We start from the raw sequence: 24,659 nt of genomic DNA, 5'->3' as shown, positions 1-24,659 counted from the left end.
GGAATCAATACTTTCACTTTTTACCGTTTCCATGGATTTTCTAAACTAGTAAATATTTCAGTTGTAGAATATTTATTTAAATATTTTTTTATTTGTAAACACTGTACATTGTTTCTTCCAGTTAGCGATAATTAGGAATGATGGCACTAGTTAGTCTTGACATGAGTTTCATACTTTTAAAAATAGTACTATTATTCTCTCTGGCTCCTGTCATGTTGCATCATCCTGTTTGAAGGGAAGGATGCTGTAGATTATCTTTGATCAACGTCCTAAGATTGATATGGGTGTGTTAATATTTAATATATGTATCTGTTTTTATCTTAGCAATTGTACATGCCACCAAGACCTGGACATGCGCTTTGGGTTTAACTTATGTTCTGAAGAGATGGCTTTCCTGGGGAAAAGAAAGAAATATGTAGCAAGTGCTCTCAAAAATGTTTTTCACCTACCACACGATCTGCAGGATCAAGAAGTACGTGTGTGCTGAGTGGATAGAACTTGAATCTCTAGTGTTTTCATGTACTCCTGTTACAGAAAGAGTGGTCAGATACTGGAATCATCTACCCAGGGAGGTGGTGGAGTCATCATCCCTCGAAGAGTTTAAAAAAAGACTGGATGTGGCACTTGCTGCCATGATCTAGTTGAACTGTTAGAATATGGGTTGGACTTGATGATCTTACAGGTCTCTTCCAGCCTAGAATTTCTGTGATTCTGTGATTCTATGAGTGGTCAGCAAAACAGGCCACACCTATCTGTTGTGCAGGTACCAGCTGCTCCATGTGTCTTAAGTACATTTGCTTCTGCTGCTAAGGTTTGTTACTGAAAACACAGTCACCATCCTTTATTACTATCAGTTTGGAATTTTTCATAGTTGAGGTGTGTTCATTCCTGCCAGGCTGAGCTGTCACTGCCTTGGTTCAGAACTACTGAATACATTCCACAGCAAAGATTTTTTTTTTCCCTTATTCCAGTTTCACTACTTTGTGAGAGTTTAGGACAAACATCTTTGAGTGCTTCTTGTATCTTCTGTTTCTTGCAGTTTTGAAATTCCTTAAAATGATGTAATTTATTTTAAAATAACTTCAAGATACTGAATAATAACACTATTGCTGAGGGTAACTTAACAGTAGCTGTGAACTGAGTATTTCTTCATGGGATTGGCAGGCAGATTTTCATACGGAAGTAGTCAGTGTGTGAAATAAGTAGTGGAGTGAGTGATGCATAGATAATACATTGTTACTTCCACAGAAGGTTTATTCTTGTTCGTCTGTGCCTAAATTGCCTTAGAGATGAAGGCAATAGAAGAATCCGAGTTTGGGTTAATCTCTGAATCCATGTTTATCCAAAGGGAAATAAGTGGCAGTAGCAGCTGTTGCTGGGTTTTGGAGTCTTTCCTTCTGAAAAGGGACCTGGGCTCTGAGACCAGGACCTGGGCTGCCTGTGGTGACCAGACCCCATTGCAGTGTGGGCTGCAAAGTTGAATGCTGTCAGTGTGAATGTCCCATCCTCCCTCTGCCCTACAGGTGCCCGTCGTGGCTATCATCACGACAGGAGGAGGACTGAAGTCAATGACAGGATTGTATGGCAGCCTCATGGGACTCAAGAAGCTAAATCTCCTGGACTGCATAACGTACATCAGTGGGCTGTCCGGCACCACGTGGTAAGCCAGCTCGAGCAGGAGGCCTGACCAGGCTTTCTGAGGGTCACACTGATGCAGAGAGAAACTCCTAAAAGCAAACAAGATCAGGAGATTTTCTTCAAACATGATATAAACAAGTTTCTCAGTAACAGGCCATTAAGTACTAGCTTGATTTAGTGCATGCTTTTCCTGTAAGGAGCTCTTTACTGTGCTTATCAACTCCACACGTGCAGCAGTTAAATGTGCATATGACAATTACACTCATCAAGATGCTTTCCAGTGGTTACTATGGATGTAACTGTGGATGCCCATAGCATCATGCCCCTTCCTTTCTGCACTGAATCCCAGCTGTTGTGGTCCCGTTAGCTTCTGATACTGACTGTGATTTCTAGCTGGAAAAAACTGCTGGATAGTGCATACTGACCCCTGCAACCTGCCAGTTTTGTGTTTCCCTGGGCAGTGTCATTCCCTGCTCACAGGACCTACAGCTCCCTAATGTCTGATTGTTCTATGCAGAGGAGGTTGGTAAAATAGAGGTTGATGTTAAAATAAAGCATAGTGATATCATAAGATCAACAGTAAGTGAATCAAGGCAGGAGATAGCAGCTAATATGAAAGAATTTAGGGTTCTGAAAATCAAGCAAAGAAAATTTATTATAATTTTCTGCCTAAACTGTGCTTCACAAATATAAGTTCACACCTGGCAGTTTTATCCCTTAAGCTTCTGCCTGTTCTGCTTAAAAAAAAAGTTAAGAACGTAAAACTCCCACCTTTTTTTTAGTGCCATTTTTAAAAACAGTCATAGAAACTCTGAAGTGTTCATTCTGCTGGATGGAGCAGCTAAACCAGAGTATGTGTGAGCAGAAGGGAATCCATAATGTAAACCTCTGTTCTGAAAGCACAAAATGTCCGGTCTTCTTTTGCTCCTTTTAATTTTTGCTGTCTGCATTTTCTTTCTCCAGGACCATGGCCAACTTATACAGAGATGCCTACTGGTCACAGAAGGACCTGGACTCACATATTGGTGAAGCCCAAAAACAAGCAACAAAATGCAAGATGGGCTGTTTCTCTATGGATCGCATGAAGTACTACAACAAGCAGCTTTGCCAGCGGAAAGAAGAGGGATACAGGACATCTTTTATAGATCTTTGGGGTCTCATGATTGAGTACTTACTAAATGATGGGGTATGATGGCTGTTCCATTTTTTAAGGAACCATGTGTTTTTCCCTTAGTGGATGGAGAGGAAACTAGTCCATCATTTCATAGAATGTCCCTCAAAACAGAGGGGAATTCTCTGTGTTAACAAAATAGCGCATTATGTAGTAGTTTTGGTTCGCCCAATCATAGACGTGTGCAGAAATAGTTGTCTCCCTCCTCATCTTTTTGTGAATCCATGCACAAAGCCAGGCTGGAGCCTGGGAGCCTGGTCTGTGGTGGTTGGTGGGGGTACCTGCAGTGCTCTGTGTGGCGGAGCTGCCAGAGCGTGTCCTGCATGCTGGGAGTGGAGCCTCCCGCCTCCTCCCGCACCGGGGCCGGTGAATTCACCATGTGCTCCTCTCACGTGAACACTTTTTCTTCAAAACCAGAAAGACCCCCACAAGCTCTCAGATCAGCAAGAAGCACTGTGTGATGGCCAGAACCCACTGCCCATCTATGTGTCGGTCTGTGTCCGGGATAGTTACAGCACCAATGATTTCAAAGGTAAGGATGTTGTTTCAGATCCTCTCAGGCTAAAATTGGCAGCTGAATTCCTGTCATCGCTCTTCTCTTCTTGGTAGCACTTGGAGTAAACAATCCTTATGTGTCAGTTGCTATTTGGAGAAATAACCATTGCCTCCATACCTTACAATTTTAATACAAGGGTTTTGGAGAGCAGCATTTCCCTGTCTCAACATACACAGTAGAAATTCTTCCAGAAAGGCCATTTTGAGAAATATTGGAATTATCCCATAATTGCTTTTTCTCAACAGCCAGTTATTGTTTCAGTATGAAGAAGACCACATGGTTATGGGTAGAGTTTGGGAAGGCTCCCAACTGAATCTGTTGCTTTTCTCATTGTTTTGTTTGTTTGTGTTTCTTTCCTATGGAGGATCAGAAAGAAGATAAGGGGAAAATAAAAATTCAGATACAATTTTTTATTGTTGAGGCAAGAAAATGAACCATTTCTGAAATGAAAACGAAATTACAGTCCATGACATTTCTGTCTCAGGTTTCACTCATGCTGCAGTTATATCAAACAACTGCACTTCACTTGGAGAGGATATCCAAGAAAGTCAAGAGCTAGTTCTGTTTCTATTAGTACCACACAGAGAGAGTATAATTGGTCTCTTACAGAAAAAATAATTTCTGAGGAGCTGAGTACATAAATATCTTTGTACATTAGCAATTATTTAGGGAAGATAAATTAACTGTATTGGTGAAGTACTGGTCACCTGGACATGGTGTATGGAAGGGCAGAGAAAAACTGCCTAGGTGCTGGAAAACCCTGGACTGGTGTGTGCACATGGGATGTGCAAGGTCTGGAGCCTTGCCATGCCCCCAGTGTGCCACTTGTGCCACCAGCAGCACCACCATGACCAGCACAACTGCTCCTGCCTCCTCATCACCACCATGCCCAAGCTGAGACACCTCCCTGGAGATCTGTGAGAGTGAGGCTTTGCAAAGGCAACAGATTAAACATAACTCAGACCAATGTATGCCCAAACTTCCCCTCTCTCCACACCTCTCTGGGAGCCCTCTAAATGTCCTGTTGTGGCTGTATTTATTGCAGAGTGGGTGGAGTTCACTCCCTATGAGGTGGGACTGCTGAAGTACGGCGCGTTTGTTCGCACAGAGCATTTCGGAAGCGAGTTCTTCATGGGCCGCATGTTAAAAAAGGTCCCCGAGTCTCGCATCTGCTACCTTCAAGGTGAGGTATAGTGTTGTCTTGGCACAGAGACACTTTGGAGGAGTGCAATGCTGTTAACCAGCAGGTAGATAGTTCTGTCCTAACATGCTGGACACTGCCTGCGGGGAAATGGGAGTGGTAGCTTATCCAAAAGAATACAGTAAAAAAACACATCTTTTTTTAGTTTCTTGTCACTGTCTTGTCACTGTCTTGGTAGATGAGTTGTCTGTATCTTAGAGATGGAATAGATGAAGATCCTTAATTCTTTCATTGTAAGTAATAACGCCTGCTTTTTTGGTTATTCTTCTGATTCCTCTCTGAATGCGCTCCAACTTAAGTCCAATTGTGAGTCAGATTTAAATTTACAATGACTGGTGGTATGGTGGCACTCTGTTTTGTCAACAGAGCCGCCAGTGCCCTTGTGGCAAGGCAGAGAGGGGTAATCCTGGATGGAGAAAAGAGTGCACAATGGAGCTGGAGCCTCCTGCATGTGTGAGCCTTTACAAACTGTGGTGTGAGATCTTGTCTTACAAACAAACATCTGAAAAGCCAGTTCATCCCCTTGTGAAACAATTCAGAGTGTTGAAAGAGTTACTGATCAGAGTAAGTGCAGAAAAAGACAAGATGGAGAAAGGAAGATGGGGATGGAAGTTATGTGTTTGTGGTGTGTTATCTGAATTCTTTGTTTTGCCTCTTGAGCAAGTGTGTCTTGTTTTCTCCTTTACTTGCCTGACATTCTTTGCTCTCCTTACCATGTGGCAGAGCCATACACTAGGTTAGGCACAAAGTTGATGGTAGCATGATGTGAATCAATGACGCAGAAAGAGGAATTTAATAGCATAGAAGTTTAGAAATATTTGCATTAAGCCCATTAAAAATTAAGCCAGATGGTCAAAAGAGAAGGAAAAGGGCATTTTCTTGTTAAAATATGTCCTTGTGTTCGCTAATTCCTTTTACAGGTATGTGGAGCAGTATATTTTCTGTGAACCTTTTACAAATATGGGGACTGTCCCACAGTTCAGAGGACTTCTGGAAGAGATGGACAGAAGACAGAATAGATGAAGTTGGTGAGAAATTACTTAGCCTTTCATTTATGGTCATTTATTTTCCTGTGTGACTTTTGGCATCATCTTGTTGCCTTTGCTGAAGCTGGCATCATAGGATCTAAGAGATAGTGACTTTTCCTCACACTGAATAGAGTAAGAGGAAGAGGGTAATCAGGGAAAAAGGGAAAAGCTGCTGTAATTACAATATTTACTAAAGCTCTACTGGTTCCTTCAGAGGAAGTTTTAGAGGGGTGAGACACTTCTCAGGAAGTGTTCTGGCATTACAGCTCTCACTTAACCATACAGAACCAAGAAACAACAGCAGAGAATATGGTATTTTTTACTGAGGAGAATAAACCTTAATATCAACTGGTTAATCAATTTCCTGGGTTTTTATTTTTTTACTCAGTACAGTAATTACTGCATTGTATTCATACTGACACAAAGATAAATGAGGCCCAGAGGGTATTTTCTGAAGCAATACAGAAACTGTGATTTTATTGCTAAATCTCTTGATATGATAGTAACTATAATTACAGACATCCTGAAAAATGCAGAAATACAATGTGCAATCATGGAAACCACCAAGTCTCTCCTGCTCCACTGTCAGCCTCTCAGGCTGGCAAAGCACATTGTCATTTCTGGAATACCACACCTTGTGCCATATTTCTGCTTTTCACCCATATGCCATCTACCCACTCCCTAAAGTACCCATAGTTTCTGAATATGAATGTATGCCCCAGGTTCTCCTGGAGTGCTCTCACTGTGCTGATTAAGCATATGCTTATGGAGCCATGAGTGATTATTGGGTTGCAGCTGTCACTGTTGCAACGGACCCCGTGGTTGCTGTTGTTGCCCATCTGGCTGAGCAGCAGTGTATTCATCAGCCCCATTTTCTCAACGCTTGTGTCTGTTTCATGCTATCTTCCTGTGATGATATTTAAGTTCTGACAGAACATTTTCTGAATTGCCTAATTTCCTTAAGATGTCCTTTTTCCAACACTAAAGATTGCTTCTGATGAACTGTCTTCAGCCCAAAGCTTAAGACCATCACCAGAGCTTTGTCCAGCAGCCGTTCCTTTCCCTCCATTCCAGAAGAGTTTGTGTGCGTCCAGGGAATCATCCCAGAAGAGCTCCTGAGAACTCCTTTGTGCCAGGGCAGCCAGAAAGGAGCGTAAGTTACCAAGCAGTTCACCGGCTTTTCCCCCCTGCTCTAGATGAGGACCCGGTGCTGCCCACAAGACCCCACGAGCTGAGGACTCGCATGTACACCCCGCCCGGCCCCCTGTCCAGCGCCCTGCGGGGCGCGCTGACCGACCGCTTCTCCGTGGCCCAGCACCACAACTTCCTGAAGGGCTACCAGCTGCACAACAACTACATGGAGAACAAGCACTTCTGTCGGTGGAAAGGTGATGGCCACTAATGTCTAACTGGCATCCTTTTCAGGGAATTTTGGCGTGGGGACTTTAGGAAAGAAGCTTGTCAGACTTGGCAGGGGACAAAAATCCTCCCAAGAGAACATTTATAATCTGAATAGAGAGAAGACACTAAGACTTCAGTGTTGTCAGGTACTGAAGACTTAATGTTTGTGTTAGTTTGCTTCAGCTGAGACCTCTGCAATCCAGACTGAGAAGGTAGACTTGAAGGTGACACAACCAAATTTAAAGTGGCAGAGAGCAGAGTGAACATAGGAGAAAGCTTAATTTGGCAAGATTATACTTCTAACTTCAGATGCAACTGAAATATCCAGGAAAATATCACCTATAACAGAAAACTGGAAATGAATGGGGCTTTCTAGTCCAAAGAAGAGGGGACTGAGTGGGAAGCATAAGTCCAAATGTATAAAGGATTGAAAATACTTTGTTCTCCAAAGCAATGGCAGATAGCAGATGAAAAAATGACTGAAATGAAGCAAGGCAGATTTAAGTTAATTATTAGACGTAGCTAATTGGCATTAATAGGTGTGCCATGTTAATGCAGTATATTGCCTTGAAACTCAGCAATGATTTTTCATAACTGGAACTTAGGTGTTTTGCAGTCCTTCTCATGCCTGTTTGATTATCTAGTAGTATAGCAATTAAATTAAACCAGGCCTCTGGAATGGTCAGTTGCACCTTAAATTTCTTTTTCCAGTCAAAATACCCACAGATCTATTCTTATTCATAAAATATTTTCCTTTTAGACACTGTGTTAGACTCACGTCCCAACCAGTTGATGCAAAGTCCTGATCAGCTGGGCATGATAGATGCTGGATTTTTCATCAATACCAGCAGTGCACCACTTTTAAGGCCACAGAGGGAGGTGGATGTCATCATCTATCTAAGTTATACTACTGGATCACATACATCGGTGAGGATGCTCTTGTTACCATGTGTTGTGTCTCCTTTTACTTGTAAGTGCCCAGCCTGTAGCATCCAGAACTGCTGGTTTAATCGGCTGTTTGTTTACAACTCCTGCATTCCCCTATATGTTTCACTGTAGTGACTAATACTGTTCCTATTTCTTCCTGCCATTCCTGGACTCTTTCTTGCTGGTTTATGAACACGTTGAATTATTCAAGGCGGTGTCAGTATGGTGATTTCTAGAGTAATGGGAGGAGCCCCTTCTGCTTTATACTGAATCAAGTAGTATAAATAATAATAAATAATATTCCTGTGCATATTCTGGACCATGCACAGGAATATTCATAAAGATGAGGAATTTATTTCTTTTGACTTAAGTTAGAATATAAAAAGAGTTAATTGAATATTAGCAGGTGATCCTTTCTGGGCTGACAAATAAGACACTACAAGTAAAATTCAGTGATAAGCATCTTCCTGCAGAAAACCCATTTTGTGGAGATAAAGCTGATTAGCTGGCAGAAAAAAAGTTTGGATTTTTTACCCATCTGTATGTTGGATGAGACAGATGTAATGAAGTTTTATTTCAGCCTCATTCATTGTCTAGATAAACTTATAAAAAAAGACTGCTACAGTTTTAAGTATTTTAGTAGAAACCTTTTTCTGCTTGACAGTGTTTGCTATTAGATGGTGCAGAGTAAATAATACAGTGCATATTATTACATTATATTTTATTAAACATTTCAAGGAAAATCTATAGCATAGCCTAATACTTCAGATTTTCTCAGTAAAGTATTAATCTCAATTAACACTGTGCCATAATGACTGCACAGGCAGAGATAAAATTGCACATTCAAACTTAACTTTCTTATCTCCTAGCTTCCAAGCATAATAAGATACCTTAAACATTTTCTTGCTGGGATTTCCTTCTCTAGTTAATTCTATACAATGCATTAACACAGGCTCTTTCATTTGCTAAAACTAATGCTTTACCCTAAACTTCTGCAAATTGCTTCAATTTTTTTAAAAAGCTGTGCCCTGGGTGAACTCTTTAATTCTGAAATTGTGTTTGTTTAGAGCTTATGATTAGCAATGTAGTCACTATGTGTGGCAATTATATATAGAGTAACCCTTGATAAGACAGAACTCGCCCTATGGGTCTGAGTCACTAAACCTTAATAGTAGATGACAATTTGGGGTCTTTGCACAGTGAAGTTGATTTCCAGTGCTGACCATTTTTGTGATCCTCCAGTCTCTAGATAAGGCATGTAAATACTACTCAGAGCAGAAAATCCCATTCCCAACAATTTCTTTGACTGATGAAGATAAGAAAAATCTGAAGGAGTGCTACATCTTCCAAGATTCAGATTTGCCAGGATGTCCAATTGTGATTTTTCTTCCCCTTGTGAATGACACCTTCCAAGAGTACAAAGCACCTGGTAAGTTACAGTAGTAGCAAAGCATTAAACAAAAGACACCACTGCTTCCCTGACTCAGATAGAGACTTCTTCTTTGCTGCTGGCTGTCTTTGTTCACTGGGTTCATGGGGGATTCTTAGCTAATTGAACTTGTTTTCCCATCCCTGTCAAAGCTATTATGTTCACTCATGTCTTCATTGTGGCCTTAAGAGAACCAGCACAGCCTGTGTCTGCTGGAAGGTGTCTACCTTCACCTCTCTCCCATTTGTTACTTGAAGTGGTCCTACCCAATTACAAAAGGTTTTTTTTTTCCTGTGAAAGGTATAGCTCTCTCAGATTATTTCCCACTGCATATATTGTCTATTGTTCAGGTTTTAATTCTACACTTGAGGAACCATAGTTCCTCCCCAATATGAGGGATGGGGGAGAAAGCCTGGCTTTCAGGCTGAATTCCAGTAACGTTAAGATTAGTGGGTCTCATTTTGGTACAGCATCAGCCCAGGGATCATTGTACTGACTGTGCTGTTTTCAGGGCCTGTCACTCCTTTTCTGCCAGATCATCTGCTTTGTACTCCTCTTCTTTACTGCAGGGTACTAGGATGCATTTGCTCTGCTCCTTGGTAGCTGGGAGGTTAAGCCCAAAATACTGCTGTTGTGGAATTGTGTGACACAAAAATCAGAAAGGCAGAGATGGATCCTGGTGGCAGGTGCCCTGGACCTTATTCAGCATTGAAGGAACTCTCAGTTTCCACATGTTTCTGTTGCTCCTTTCTCACTTAAATTCTATTCTCTTACTAGCAATAATCTTCTTTGACTGAGGTTTATAGAAATCCCAACTGCAGTGCATGGACACTGGCTTTTGGAGTGCCCTTTCAGGCTGACATCCTTGTCTGATCCATGGCTTTAATGAGACAAATGTTTCTGAGTAAGCTGTAGATGAACATGGTGATGCCATCCCTCACTTCTCCCTTGTGCCCTCCTTACTTCAGACTCACAATGTTCTCTTGACTAGGGTGGTGAATATGACCTGCACTGTTTGCATTCAAACCCTATGAATTTTCTTCAAGGGAAAAGTTGTGCTCTTTGACACTTTATGGACAGTTTGAAACTGGTTAAGATAAACATCATGTCACAGCAACAACAACTCTTTCTCTCAGGTGTCAAGCGCTGTTGCTCAGAGATGGAGGAAGGCCAGCTGGATTTGACCAGCTCCTGTTCCCCCTACTGCATGTTCTCAGTCAGATACACCGACGAGAACTATCGCAAGCTGCTCAATCTCAGCGAGTACAACATCCTCAACAACTCTCAGATGATTATGCAGGCCTTGCAGACAGCGATGCAAAGGAGGAGGCAGAAGATGTGCTGATTGCCTGTCCAACTGCCCTTATCTTCTCAGAGGAGTTTTTCATGCTCTGGGACCCAGAAGGGACACAGCTTTTTCAAACACTGGCTGTTCTGCACTACAGAAACCACCCCAGCCAGTGGAGTCGTTTGCTGGAGTTTTTCCATTCCCAAGAAGTGGTCTCTATAAGCAAAGACATTGTGTGGGAAATTTTTACTTACGTTTTGTTCCATAAATTAAGGTTATCTGTAGAACACTCTTTGCCTAAAATACTTGTTAGATTTTTTTAAATAGTGCGATTTTAAGCCTAACTTATTATAATATACGACATAAAGGAAAATTATTTTTTATTGCCACAGTGCTGCAGTTATACAACACAGCCAACACACCTAGAGGCCATAAGAAGGGAGTATAAATATCTGCTCCCACAATTCTGCTCTGTGGAACACAAGGTATGACCAGCCCTGGAAAACAAAGAGAATTTGAGACACAGCTGGAAGCTGCTGATATTGGATCCCTGAGTCAACTCTGTTTTGCAAGTGTCCCAAAGAGCAGCCACAGAGGCTGGAAATGTAAAGAGGGACAAGTGTGTGCTCACAACCAGCCCCACGATTTGCATCCACATCCTGGGCTCTCCTGGGCTGTGAATGAATCATATGTGATGGGAAGGAGCAACTTAGGAGGAAGTGGCATAAGACTTTTCACATAATTTTTTTTTTTTTAAAGCAAAGGGTGTAATTTGGGCACATCAAAATCCCCTGTTGATTTATGTGAGTTTTAATTGGTTTGTACTGAGAAAATATATGAAACCTTAACACTTCAATTTGAAGCTTTCAGAATAAAACACCCTGGATCTTGTTTTCCCTGTTACTTCTCATAATAAAATACCATTCTTAAATTAAAAAGAGAAAGTACTTGAAAATATTTTACTTCCAATAGACAATGAAAACTTTGCTGTGTTACTCAGTGTAACAGTTTAGGTCATATGCCTATTTAAAAAAAACCCTCTTATTTGTTCTTATTTGTTTAGTTCTGCCCATGCAAACTGAGTAGAACTGAGTCAGAAGTCTGAAACAACTAAGACCATCTTAAAACAACCTGAAGACCATGCATGGGATCTAGCACAAAAACACCAATTACATTTGTTGTGGGCTTGCATTTATAAACTTCCTTCCTTTTCCCTGTTATTGCAAGTGCCTTTTTTTAAACTATACTAAACTGTGCTGAGGGTGAGCTGTAAAAATTGTAAATCCATAACAACTTTGTATTCCAGGAGCAAGTCAAATTGAAAACACACTTTATTAATAAAGTTTTGTATCCTAGAGACAACTGGGAAAATTTTGAACAAAGAGTCTATTCAGTCAGAAAAAAAGTGTATCAACTACATATTATAATATGGGACTAAAATAAACCAGGGAAAATGCTTGGGTAAGTTGAAACATTTCATATTAATATTTTACAAAACATCTTTGTTTTGAAACATAACGTCTTTTTAATAGACTGCCTACCTCGTCAGCCCAGGGAACCCAACATGAAAATAACAGGGTTCCTTCACAGCCAAATAACCTGTTTGACTCATTACAAAATGACACTCTGAGGATTTTCATTTTAGCAAGGAGTGATGATGAATTATCTTTACAAATCGGTTCACAATGACTTTTCCAACAATTTAGTCATTTATTATGTCAAAACAAAACTTACATTTTTGTGCAACTGTAGCCCAATATTGCCAGCCTAAAGATCACGGCATAAATATTAACATTTGAAACTTGTCAGGTTTTGAACAACTATGCAATTCTCTTTTTATTTTTTGGGGGGGGGGGTTGTTGGTTTTTTTTTTTTTTTTTGTTTTTTTTTTTTTTTTTTTTTGTTATATGGTAGTTTTAGTAGTCATAGTCAGAAATATAATGCTATGTGCTCTGCATATAATCCTGGGATTTACCTCCATTTTTACCTGAAAACCCTGTTGTGAAAAAGTAAACATGTTCTAGCCATAAACTCTTGCCGCCTCCAGTTCTGAAGAAATGTTATTTCCATGCAAAAATTTTGTGTACACAGTACAAGACAATAAAGGCTTGTTTGCAAAATGAAAATTCTGCCTTGCTCCACATATTCAGGCATTTCAGTAATATGCTTCAGGTTCACAGTGTGAACATTCCTTGTTCCTGGAAAACAAAACTGTTTTTATCTCTGCAAAGAGCATACCAAATACTTGCTGTGAGCATCATGGATAAAGGAATGTCACAGAGTCGGATTGCAGGAGTGTGGAGTGAACTATGGTCCCTCCCTCATGCAAGGACTGTCTCTAATGTGAATTGCAAATGCTGTCCATGAAAATGAGAGTTTTTTGGCCACTGGCACTGAGGGAGTGAGAGCCTCAGAGGTGCAGTCCTGGTAAACAGTCTGGTTAATTGTTTTGCCCTCCAATGAGACATTATAGTAAAGCACTGTCTTTAAACATGACTGACATGCCAATGCTGCCAATTTTCTGTGACCTAATGAAAAATGCATTTCATCAAGCTACAGCGTTGAGCTGGCACCCAGAGGAAACATGCCATGTGTGACAAAACCACCCTTCATGACATCACAAAATACTGTACCCTATGGCAAAAATTTATTCTGCCAAGTTGGCTGTGATGACTGTTGGTATTATTTTGCATGGAAATGTGCAAAGGGGACCTGTGCTGGCTGGTGGCAATGTTTGACCAGTAAGCTCAAGAATGCTCAGGGAATGAGCATCTTTTTGCTCAGAGATGATGTACTGGGGAAGCAGGGAAACCAAAAGAATCTTTTTCCCTAGGAAGTTTGATCTGTTATGATCCCTTGATGATGCAACAGTCTTTGTCTGCCTTTTCTGATCCTCTCCCAGCAAGTGTGAGCCGTGCAGTTTCAATGGCACGGGGGTCAGCAGTGTGTGGACAGGGGCAGGTGTCCTGCCCCAGTAGTGGTGCCACAGTTGTGCCAAGGACTTTGGGGAGGGCAGCGTGAGGTCAGGGCTGAGTTTTGCATCTGGCTGGCAGGTTTCATTGGGTCAGACACAGGTGCTTAAATGCAGCTAGTTTGCGGCCAGAGTCAGTTTGAGCTATAAAACGGTGCAGAAGTATTCATGAATGTGGAGCTAAGCTAAGGAAGGTCATTGCTTCAGGACTCTACATCTACACAAATAATTATAACAAGCAATAGGAAAGGAGAGGGAAAGAATACAATGACTTGAGGAGAGAACCAGCCCTGCTGGACCTTGGCTGAGTAGATATAAACCACCATATGAGTGTGCTGCTCTGCATGCCTAGACCTGGGAATGTAGGGGCATGTAGTTCAGAAAGCCTTAAACTGTTTTTTGCAATAACCAGCTTAGTCTGAGACCAATAGTGTTCTCTTTTGGTTTTTTTTTTTCTCATTAGCTGTTTTATTGTATCTACTTACTGTCACAGATAACCTAAACTCAATTTATGAACTGTTGCTGTATCTTATTGCAGAGTATATATTTCTGTGGACTTTGAGGTCTTGCTAAGTTGAAATTTCAGTGCTCAGGTAAGAGGGCATCCTTCTCTTATGTTTAGTTTTAAACCTGCCATTGGCCAGTCTAGGGCAAAGTGACTCAAACACAATACTTCCACCTGCAATATGGCCAAAGGTATTTTTTTCCTACTTATTTGACCACAGGATTCAGCTTCCTACCATAAGAAAATGGGAGGGGAGTAACTGGTTTTAAGAAACCCGTCAGAGGTGGGGCTCTGAGTCAGTTTATAAAACAGTTGCTCACCTGCACCTGGGACATTTGAACCATTGGTGTCTGTGGAAGCTGGGAGATGTGACATTCCATTGCCACAGATAACACTGGATGTGTGCGTGAACGCTACCAGAATGGACCGAGATGGGATTTTGTCTCAGGTAAGAGGGGTGCAGAGCAAAGCAAGGCATCTGGGATCTCAAATGGTTGTGCTGCAAGTAGTGTAAAGATGACACTAATTGATTGACCTACCGTTGACTACAATGATTCTGTGCAGGATGAAGGAAGTCAAGGCTTTAATATTGAAACTTTTAAAGTTACAGTAATTCAAAGAAAGAAAAAGAAAACTACTTGGGGACTAAGAGCTTGTTTACAAGGGGAGCATTTTGAATATTTAGGGGTTTTATAAATTTGAGAGACACCATATATGCAACTTTAGAAGAAGTATTAAGTAACATGGAGGTGTACTTCAAGATGAAAGATTAATAACAGGGCGTGTTTATGGGAGACGGGTTTGCTGTTCCTTTAACAGCCAGGGCCAGGAGCTGCTTCCCTCCCCTGTGTCATGAAGGGCGGGCCTTACCTGGCTGCTACGCCTCTGCTCAGGCTTAGTGGGGCAAGCACAGCCCAGGCTGTGGCACTGGGCATTGCAGGGAACCCCGGTCCTGCCAGGGCTCTACAGCCAGCACTGACCATGGGCTCCCTGTCCCTGTGGCTCTGAAGTTCTCCATTCCCAAAGAGGATTGTCTTTAAGAGAAATGATGGTTTTTTCAGGGATAATGTTGGCCCTTCTTGTTCCAGGAGCTAATCACTCAAACCTCTCAACAAGGAGACGGAGCTATGCAGCTGAATCCTGATGGGAAACAGTGGACTTCTCTTACAAAGGTACTGCAAAGGAGAATTTCTAAAGGAAACTGTAAAGGCGACTTTCCTGATGGGTGGAGGCTGGGTGAAGGCAGATAGGGTTCAGCGTCTGCCAAACAATGTAATTAGCTACTGTAACCCATTCAGTTCCCTCCATGAGACACTGTCCCACTTATTACTTTGATCATTTTACTTACATAGTCTTGCTTCATGTTAAATTCCCAGTGTGGCTTCCTGTCCTTAGCACATGGGGAACAATGTCTGTTTAAATAAGACTGATATCTTTAAAGTGATGGGTTTCAATAGACTTTCTCCGTATGTGTCTTGCTAAAGCACAAGGACAAGTTTCCTGCCAGTGTAGAAAGCAAGAGCTGGGAAATTATGCCATTTATTCTCATAATAGTATGGCAGAATCTTAAAGTGGATTTTCAACACCTGATTTCCTGAATTAACCCCTCTTCTAGCCTCTAGTAAAAACTAGTAGATTTCCAGGAACCTTCAGACATGAAACCTCTCTAGGAAATGAGAGGACTAGATGTATAGATATGCTAGAAAAGATTTTTACCTTTCCTCTCTCTAGTTTGAGGCCATTTAGTAATAATTAGGAAATCTCCCTTGTTCTGTTTTGTGATGAGTAAAGTTGCTGAGCAGCAGGTGTTGTGCTCACAGTTTAAGAAACAGCCAACTTTTTATTGATTAGCTGGATGGAAAACCCAAAGATGAGAAAATACACCCTGCAATACAACTCTCTACGCTTCAGGGGTTGCAGCAGTTTCAGAACACACCAAACACCTCAAATTTTTAGGCAAAATTGACAAAGCTGACAGGATTTTTTGGTCATTTGTTATTTATAGCTCTGTGATGTGATTTATAGCCAAGGCTCCTTGGTTATGACAGGGCACATCCACATGCCTGAGTATTTTATTCAATCTGCAATGCCTTCTTGACGCATTGGGATTACCACAAAGATAATCCAGGCTCCAGGGGATCTGATCCATGAAACTGAGTTGAGCCCTTCCAGGAATTGTCTTCTCCAAACCCAGTCACTGGCAGCATCAGTTATTGGTTCTGCAATTACTGAGCACTTTCTGTACCTGCCTCATTTCTGTGCCTTTAGGAGTTAGGTTGTAGACATGAATTCAAGTGCCCTTGGTAGTCTGATCCACAGCCACTTTTGGGACCCTCTGAAGGGGTTTGACACCCTTGATTTGCACACCCAGTGACCTGGTGTGCGGCTACACAGTACAAATATTCTTGGTGCCTTTTCCCAGAGCAGGATACTTTGGTTACTTGAAGGCTGATTTTACTGTTTCTTCATTAGACTACTCTCTGACTGCCTCCAATGTCAACATCATTGTATTCATTAGCCCTGGCTGCCTGCATTGATACACTCAGATTAAACATTTGGAGAGACTTCACATGGATGTATATTCCATTAAGCCTATGAACACTGTGGCACTTCCCTTTTTGTGAATGGACATTATTAACAGACCACATACCAAATTGTTCTGCTCAGACAATCCAACTCAAAGTCTTGCTCTCCTTTCCTGCACTGCCTGTGTCACACTTCTTTCTCATTGGGTCTGATGTTAGTGTCATGCAAAAGCCGCTTCAGGGCTGGCTATGGTGAAGTCTTTACCTGTCTTCATCTCTATAGGTGAAGTCTTTACCTGTCCATGGCCTTGTGCTAAGTGTCTTTCAGGTCTTTTGGAACAAAATCTTCCTGTGAATTTATATTCCAGTATGTTGTGTCTTTCCACCCCTCTCCATGACAGTAGAAAAAAAATAAGTTATCTGGAAGGTATTTATTTGTTTATTTCATGGTAAAGGGAGAGGAGATATGAACTCATATCTCCAATATGAGATCAGAACAGCAATGTGAGAGGCTAAGAAGTCATGCATGAGGTCAGAAACATGGTCTAGTATGAAAGAGGGAAGCTGCAAGAGAAAACAGGAGTTTCTTATCTGGTGTGAACCATTGTTTACACTTCTTAGGCAAAACATTGCAAAGAAGCTCAAGACGTGAAGAGTTTACATACTTCAAAACTAGAGAGAAATTTCTCACAAGAAGTCAGAGGTGACCTTAGGTCAAGAGGGCAGCTATATCCCTGTAAATTAAAAACTCATGCATAGTGAGTAGCATGGTGGAAGCACAAAGCAGCAATCTCTTTCTCAGATCTTAAAATCAAGTGCTGAATCTTAGCACTTTGTGCAGCCAGATTTTAGATAAGAAACAAATAAATGCTCTAATAAGGTTAATCCTCATATCATGCTCTAGAAGAAAAGAAGTATTTCTGTCTAGTACTTGATTTAAATGTTAGCAGGAAAACAAATGTATTGGCCATTTCATAATCAAATTGAAAATTCAACTAAATTGTTCCTGATTTGGGAGTTTATCTCTATCACTTCTGTCTTCTAAATATGCTATCTAATGTTAGCATTCATTCCTGTCTTTTGTATGTTTTTTTCCCTGCAGATAGAATCCTCTCTGTGTTACTTACTGACTGTAAGAGTCATAAGAGCAAGAAACATCCACCAGGCAGATGTCTGTAAGTATCTGTAGTGTTCTACAGAGGAGCTCATGGAGGTCCTCTCACCTCTGTGGGCTATTAGCTAGTCCTGCTGCAAGAAGAGGTGCTTTCTACATTTCTTCCATGAATGGAGACAGTTCTGTTGTTGGTGTGCTGGGCCCAGCAGTGAACATAGAGTGTGTTGCTCTTCTTTGCATCAGCCCTTGTTCTGAGCTAACTCCATTAGGTCACAGCTGTGCCTATCAAGCACATTTCTCTGTGTCCCCAAAAGGAACAGTAAAAGCTCTGCAATCTGTTGAAAGCAAAAATATGTGGCAAGATCTCCCATGTTTTCCTCTGGAGTACATTTATGTGACAAACACAAAATGCTTGCATTAATTGAGTAAATACCAAAAGATGAGAAGGCTTGTCTCAAATTTAGCTTGTATTCAGTTTTCTCAATGCTAAATAATCCAAACTACTGTACCCTAATTCTCTGTGGGCCAGCATTCCCAGATAAAAGCCCATCAGGTGTTTTTACATTTTGTAGCTCCTCTGGCTTCTGCTGGCCTGGAACCAAAATATAATAGAAGATTGTATCTTTACTTATGTGGAAATTAGGAAGCTTTTTCTTAATGTTCTGTTTGGCTAAATGAGAAGATATCACTTTTTTCCTTAATGCTTCCTGGATTTTTTATCCTTGGCTAAACTTATTGTTTGATGACATAGAAGGAAGAGAAAACCCTTTTGTTTAATGTATTTTTATATTTATTATCACATTTATTTAGAGAAAAGTAATGTCACCCTTCCTTTTTCTCCATTCCTCCTACCTAAATTGTATTGTTTATGATGAACAAATATGTCATTTTGTATCATAGAAAACAGAACAAATATGGTGAAACAAATATGTCATTTTGTATCATAGAAAACACAACTTCATATTCTTCAATTAATTCTTTCTTCTAGAGCAAATGCTCATTTTAGATGTGTTTGTGTTTTTAATACAGTGAGCCAAACTGATTGCTATGTGAGCCTGTGGCTGCCAACTGCTTCAAACGACAAATTTCAGACTAAAGCCATCAAGAATTGCAAAGATCCAGTCTGGAATGAAACCTTCTACTTCAGGATCCAAAGTCAGGTCAAGGTACTGAACTGGGACTTTTCTGGTAACTGACCAAGGGAGCTACTGAGAAGCTTTATCCTTTTGCAAAGGGACATAAGCAATTTTCTCATGAGGCAAGGAAAGATGCAGAAAGATGTGAGAATAACTCATACCTCGTGATGGTTTTCCATGCCATGAAAGATGATTGTCTCTCTCAGCCGTAGGTAGAATATGGCATTTGAAATGTCTCTGATTTCCTCTCATTCCACCTCATAGGTGCTGGCATGGACTTGATTTCCTCTCCACTTCCTTCCCTTCTTGTTCTTTTTCTTTATGTCCTCCCACTTCTCACAACAGCTGAACTCAATCAGTTGTCCCCAGGATCTCCTGCTTCGAATAAAACCTGACATATTTCTAAAGGCCTTTCCTTCCTTTCCCAGAATGTGCTGGAGCTGGCACTCTATGATAAGGATGTGGTTACTCAGGATGACCACCTCTTCACAGTGTACTTTGACATAGCCAAACTTTCCCTGGGAGAGGAAGTCTTCATGCACTTCAAGTGTGATTCACAGGTGAGGTCCCAAATAAGAAATTAAATAGCTTAGCAAAAGAATGTGTTTGTTAGCTTTTCTGTCTAAAATGTTATTTGTAAACTTTTGCCTTTTTTCTTTGTTGTGTGCGAGCTGCCCAGCCACATAAAAATAAGCTGGTTTTCACTCTGACATAGGAAAACCTCTTTACTCCTGGATCTGTAGGCACACTCAAGGGTTTGGTGTTGGCCACAGAGGCTCATAAATTTCAGGTGTATTGGCAAAATTGTGACTTTGCTGAACCTGTCCCCATCGAGGGTCAAGGAGGGTGTCCACGCCAGTAGGTGATGCCTTTGTCATAACCTATTACTTAGCCTAGTAATTAGGAAGTAAAAGCTCTGTGATCAGAACTAAATGTCAAGCCAGACTAGTTGCTAATTATGGAATGTGGCATGGGTGTTTAAATAAAGTCTAAGTCATGCCACCCAGCTTGGCAGCAAGAAATAATCCAATTTTGAATGTCCAGGGAGACTGAAAGTTGTACATCCCATCTCCCAGTATGTTCTGTCTATCATTCTCCTTTTCCAATTCCCTTCCAGTTTCTTGTGCATCTCGTGTGTCCCTCAGTTGAGGAATTACCTTATCAACACACACCCAAGCTCCACACTGCACTTCTTTGTCTTGAAATGCCTTTTTTGACAATTTCATTCCTTGCAAAATACCAAAGGAGCAGTATGTGGACTTCACTAAGTGCTGGCGAAATTAAAACTTTGGCTAGTTGTAACCCAGCTGATCACTTTGAGTGATTACAGGTGCCATATCCAAGCCTTTTCTTTTTGTGTTTGCACAGCTACACCAGTTAGAGCTCATACTCTTCAAGCCTTTGTAAACTTTTTTGTTCTATATTATTAACTTCTTGGTGTCTTTAATTCAGTGGGCAATTTGAGCAACTAAGTAGCGTACAGCATGATCTCACTTTGCTGTTCATCATCCCTTCTGTCTCCACTTTTGTTTTCCTCTTGGCTCTGCTTTTTTTCCCCTGAAGATTATACTCTTTTCACCACTTCACAGACCAGGCCTTCATTTACCTCTGTCCCAAAGCCCTCAACTCTTTGCCAGACAAAGAGATTTTCCTCTTCCACAACTGCTTAGCATGTCACCATTTCTCCTCCTGACACCAGAAGGCTTTGGCTCTCCCCTTCAGCACATCCCCTTTCCTTTTGCTGGCAGACTCAGAATGAGACATCTCTTCCTAGGTCTGTGCCATAGGCCCCAGCAGAAGCAGGCAAGTCTAACAATTTCTGTGTTAAAAACTGCTATGACAGCCATCCACAAGCTTCCTATCACTAGAGAGTCTTGAGGCTAAAGACACACAGATGTGAGGTGGTGTGTGCCTCTCTTTTAAATGCTCTGCTGGTCACAAGCAGTGCATGCATAACCAGATTGTGAGAATGAGTTCCTGCAATTTGAAAATTGCCAGTAAACTAGTACCAAAATCATTTTCCTTTCTTTATTTTCCAGCGACAAGAGGAGTTGGAGATGGGATTTGTCTTGGATAATATGTGAGTAAACATGAAATGCAACATTAGCTGGGAAAAAAAAGAAACAGCAATTCAGAGGCATGAAATAATTTAGTCTGATTGTTCAGAGTGCATCATTCCCAAGGAATCTGTGCTATGAGCTGTGTTGACAAATGGGTGAATGCCAGGATGACCTCCCATGAACTTCAGGCAAACAGGGAGAACACACTAAAACCTTTTCTTTGTCTAATGTAATGAACACTATTGAAGACCAGAATGTTGCTGGTTTGTTTTGTGCTTGTGTTTGAGATCAGCAAGAGGGTCCAGCTCCCTTTGAAACACAACATGGAATAATACACTGGATTTCTGATCCAATGCCTTTATTGTTTCATTGTCCAACAAAGCATGATTAAAAAAAAAAAAAAAAAAAAAAAGTGGATTCCATGAAACCATCCTTGGCCTTAGCTTGGGACTCAGCACAAATCGCTACATGGTTTGGCCTCAGAACACCTTTGGCTTTTTTTTTGCTGAGCTCCAGGACCGGATGAGCCAGTAGGATGACAATTGTGCCTTGACATAGTAGAGTGAGGAAACTTGTACAACAAGTCTCCTGGGACTTTTCTTTCAAATCCAATATGCAGGTTAAAATATACAGGAGGAAAATCAGGAGAAGGGTGGGGCTCATGAACTATACTGTAATTTTAATGAGTTAGTAAATGCATTTGTGTTTCTGTTTCTTAGTTCAGGCCCTCCTGAAACCATCATTACTAATGGAGTGCTAGTGGTAAGTGTTGTATTTCATCATCTTTCTTGTTCTGTTGCCACACTTGTTTCACTTGACTCACAGTCATCAGGACAACATACTCCTTGACTGAGACAGCCAGCACTGAAACATTGCCATTTTCCACTTCATCATGACACATCCGTGTGGATGGCACCTCTGGAGATGCTGTGGCTGGAACAGCATGGAAATCCTCCATGCCAGCACCCTTTCAGGCTTGCAAAGGAAACACATGGTTTAGGTCTGAGACATCAGTGCAGCAGTGAATGCTTCCTTAGACATCACTCCTCCCAAATTCCCATATTGCTGAAGTGAGAGGGTTTGTCCTGTCCCATGCACATATAATTCCCCACATTCAAAGCTGTGCTTTTCACACAGGGACTTCCTATCCCTGACATTTTCTCATTTATTATCTTTGCTTGCTCATGAATTGTGTTTAAAACAATCCTCACATCCCTGGGATCCTGAAAGCACTGTTTTTCACTTTGTCCTCATCTTCTCCCTTCTGCAAGCCCTCTTCATGCACACTGCACTCCTGCCTTGCCCTGGTTGTGTCCTGTTTAGACTAGGAAACTGAATGTCATATTGGAAAATTCCCTGCCATGATGTATTTTACTGCTCACATCTTACAGTCTCGCAAAATCTGCTGCTTAGAAGTTCAGGTGGTTGAGAAGAAAAAGAAGAAAAAAGAGAAGAAATCAAGTAAGGTTATTTCTCCCTCAGCTATTTTTAACTGATATGCTAATATTATGAGCACAATTGGATTAATGTAAGAATTAAAAAGCCCCAACAAATCTAAAACATGAGAAGAGCCTTATGATAGACTCTGTATGAATTTTTGTTACCAGTTTTGATGAGAAAACTAATCTGTGTCTGCTTTTGTGTCATTTCCTTAGAAAAAGAATTCTGCTTTAAAGTGCAAGGCTCTTATGAAGGCACCCAGGACATTGTGCTGGGATCAAATCTGCTCTTCAGCTCCTCCTGTCCTGCCAAATTCCACTATGCCAGATACAAGCAGCCAATGCTGGATGTTACACTACCAGGGAAGAAAGGACCTCCCTCCTCAGTATGTTACAACTGAGCTTTAAAAAACATAATAATGGCATGTAAAATATTAGACACCATAAAGAGACACCATTAATTTGCACTGTGGGCAGAGAGTAACATTCCTTACAATATAAACCTGGATTTATTTGTATTTTTTCAGCACTCATGTGTGTACAATACAGGCTCTCCAAATGTGGAACTTCATTCCATTCCAAGTGGAAAAAACATGATCTTAGCAGAGGTGAGTGCCTGCATTTTTAGTGGGAGAGGCTGAGAAACCTGGATATGGAAATCTGCATCCCCCTGATGATTACCATGGTACTTTCTAACAATGAAAGCCTGCAGACAAAATACCACAGCCTAACAGAGGTGGGTCTTTCAGCAATTAGGCCAGGTTGTACCTTGTTCTGTTTGAATAGAGGTGGGGCATCTTGCTACTCCATCCTGGTATTACTTCACGTGAATGTTGAAGTTCTGCTCTTCCCCTTCTCACACACCAGCAAGGCACCTGAACTGACTGAGGCAGCGTCAGACTCCTGCTGATGCTGACGATGCTTTACAAAACACTTTGAGATTCATGGTTTTAAAAATCCATGTAGAATAAAAGGATCATACTGTTGGGTAGTATAAGCCACAGAAAGAGGGGAACAAATACTGCTGTGTAGAATCATAGTCCTGGCAGGCTGCCTAGGAGGTACTGTTAGTAGAGATGGGTAAGGTGTACATTATCATGACTCTGTAAACAGCAGTTGTCCTCCGATGTTACATTTACTGCACAGCATTAAAAATTATTGAACAGCTTCCCTTTCAGTAAAACACTGCAGTCAATTTGCATAGGCTCCTGGATTATTTGAGCTCCTGATTATTCAGAGCACCTATTTATACCCACATTGCTAGGATAGCACAAGACAAAATTCCTCCTCAGGCTGCCGGGAGGAAGCAGGTTGTCAGCACTCACATTGTTCACATTCTTGCTTTCCAGGATAAAAGATACGGTTTATATGCGAAGGCAGAAGACTGGTAAGAGACTTGACCACTCTTGGAAGTTAACTTTTACTAAGCTGAACTCACCTCACCCTAGGCTCTTTACTGGGGAGGAGACACAGCTGGACTGTAGGTGGTGTGACCAGGTGATGTGGCATTCACATGAGCTGAAAGCAACTGCATGTAGTATAGTGTAATACATCTAGATAACCCATACTGAGACCTGAATAATGAAAAAATATGCATAAAACAGAGAACATAATATTACAAGTCAATTATGCTACCCAGTGTTATGGTCAGCACAGTCTTTTACCTTTAACACTGGGCTAGAGTGCAGCCTATCAGATGGCATTGTTGATTATGAAGTAGGAAAAGTTTCTCCCTAATTCAAGAAAGTATGAGAAGTTTTTCCTATAGCTCTCAGTTCACTAAAATATGAGAGAATCCAGACAGCAGGTATCTCAGAAATTAGCTGCAAAAATGTCTTTCCTTAGGTTTTATTTTGACAGCTGCTTAGAAATTTATCAGTCCCTTTTTCTATCCTTCTTTCATGCAGCATTGTATACTTGCTTGGGAGTGTAGGAAAGGGACCTCCTGTAAATGTAGCATTTTGTGGATCAGGTTCATTTCATTGCATTGGAAACTCCTAGTTTTTCTACCAACACTAAAATGGATATTTTTTTCCTGATCTCTGCTGCAGCCCAGACCACCTTGATGTGCGTTTAGGATTTGACCTCTGCATACAGGAACAAGACTTTCTCTGCAAAAGGAAGAATTATGTTATTCCTGCTCTGAAGAAGGTTCTGCAGCTGGAACAGGATCTGCTGGACCATGAGGTCGGTAGGGAAAACATTTAAAACATCTCACCAGTGCTTAGCAGTGAGAACTTAATGGCATAATACAACCTCTTTTTCTTCAT

General features: G+C 41.1%; 1 protein-coding gene across 1 annotated transcript in view; it reads left to right on the top strand.

Annotated features, from left to right (window-relative positions):
- Positions 1–24,659, top strand: part of LOC132074851 (uncharacterized) — a 52,777-nt gene that overhangs the window by 21,415 nt on the left and 6,703 nt on the right. Inside the window, 21 exon segments of the mRNA XM_059474889.1 lie at positions 325–472; positions 1,524–1,660; positions 2,602–2,824; positions 3,227–3,341; positions 4,411–4,548; positions 5,487–5,594; positions 6,791–6,982; positions 7,756–7,922; positions 9,165–9,351; positions 10,488–10,698; positions 15,185–15,287; positions 17,743–17,815; positions 18,784–18,920; positions 19,319–19,450; positions 20,930–20,970; positions 21,670–21,712; positions 22,342–22,411; positions 22,606–22,775; positions 22,917–22,997; positions 23,739–23,776; positions 24,441–24,576. Of these exon segments, the coding sequence (XP_059330872.1) occupies positions 325–472; positions 1,524–1,660; positions 2,602–2,824; positions 3,227–3,341; positions 4,411–4,548; positions 5,487–5,594; positions 6,791–6,982; positions 7,756–7,922; positions 9,165–9,351; positions 10,488–10,698; positions 15,185–15,287; positions 17,743–17,815; positions 18,784–18,920; positions 19,319–19,450; positions 20,930–20,970; positions 21,670–21,712; positions 22,342–22,411; positions 22,606–22,775; positions 22,917–22,997; positions 23,739–23,776; positions 24,441–24,576 (2,650 nt within the window).

Source organism: Ammospiza nelsoni, chromosome 6 (genome assembly GCF_027579445.1).
Source record: "Ammospiza nelsoni isolate bAmmNel1 chromosome 6, bAmmNel1.pri, whole genome shotgun sequence".
In the NCBI taxonomy this organism is placed as follows: domain Eukaryota; kingdom Metazoa; phylum Chordata; class Aves; order Passeriformes; family Passerellidae; genus Ammospiza; species Ammospiza nelsoni.
The sequence above is the reverse complement of the archived record's forward strand: the minus strand, read 5'-3'. Positions and strand labels throughout refer to the sequence as shown.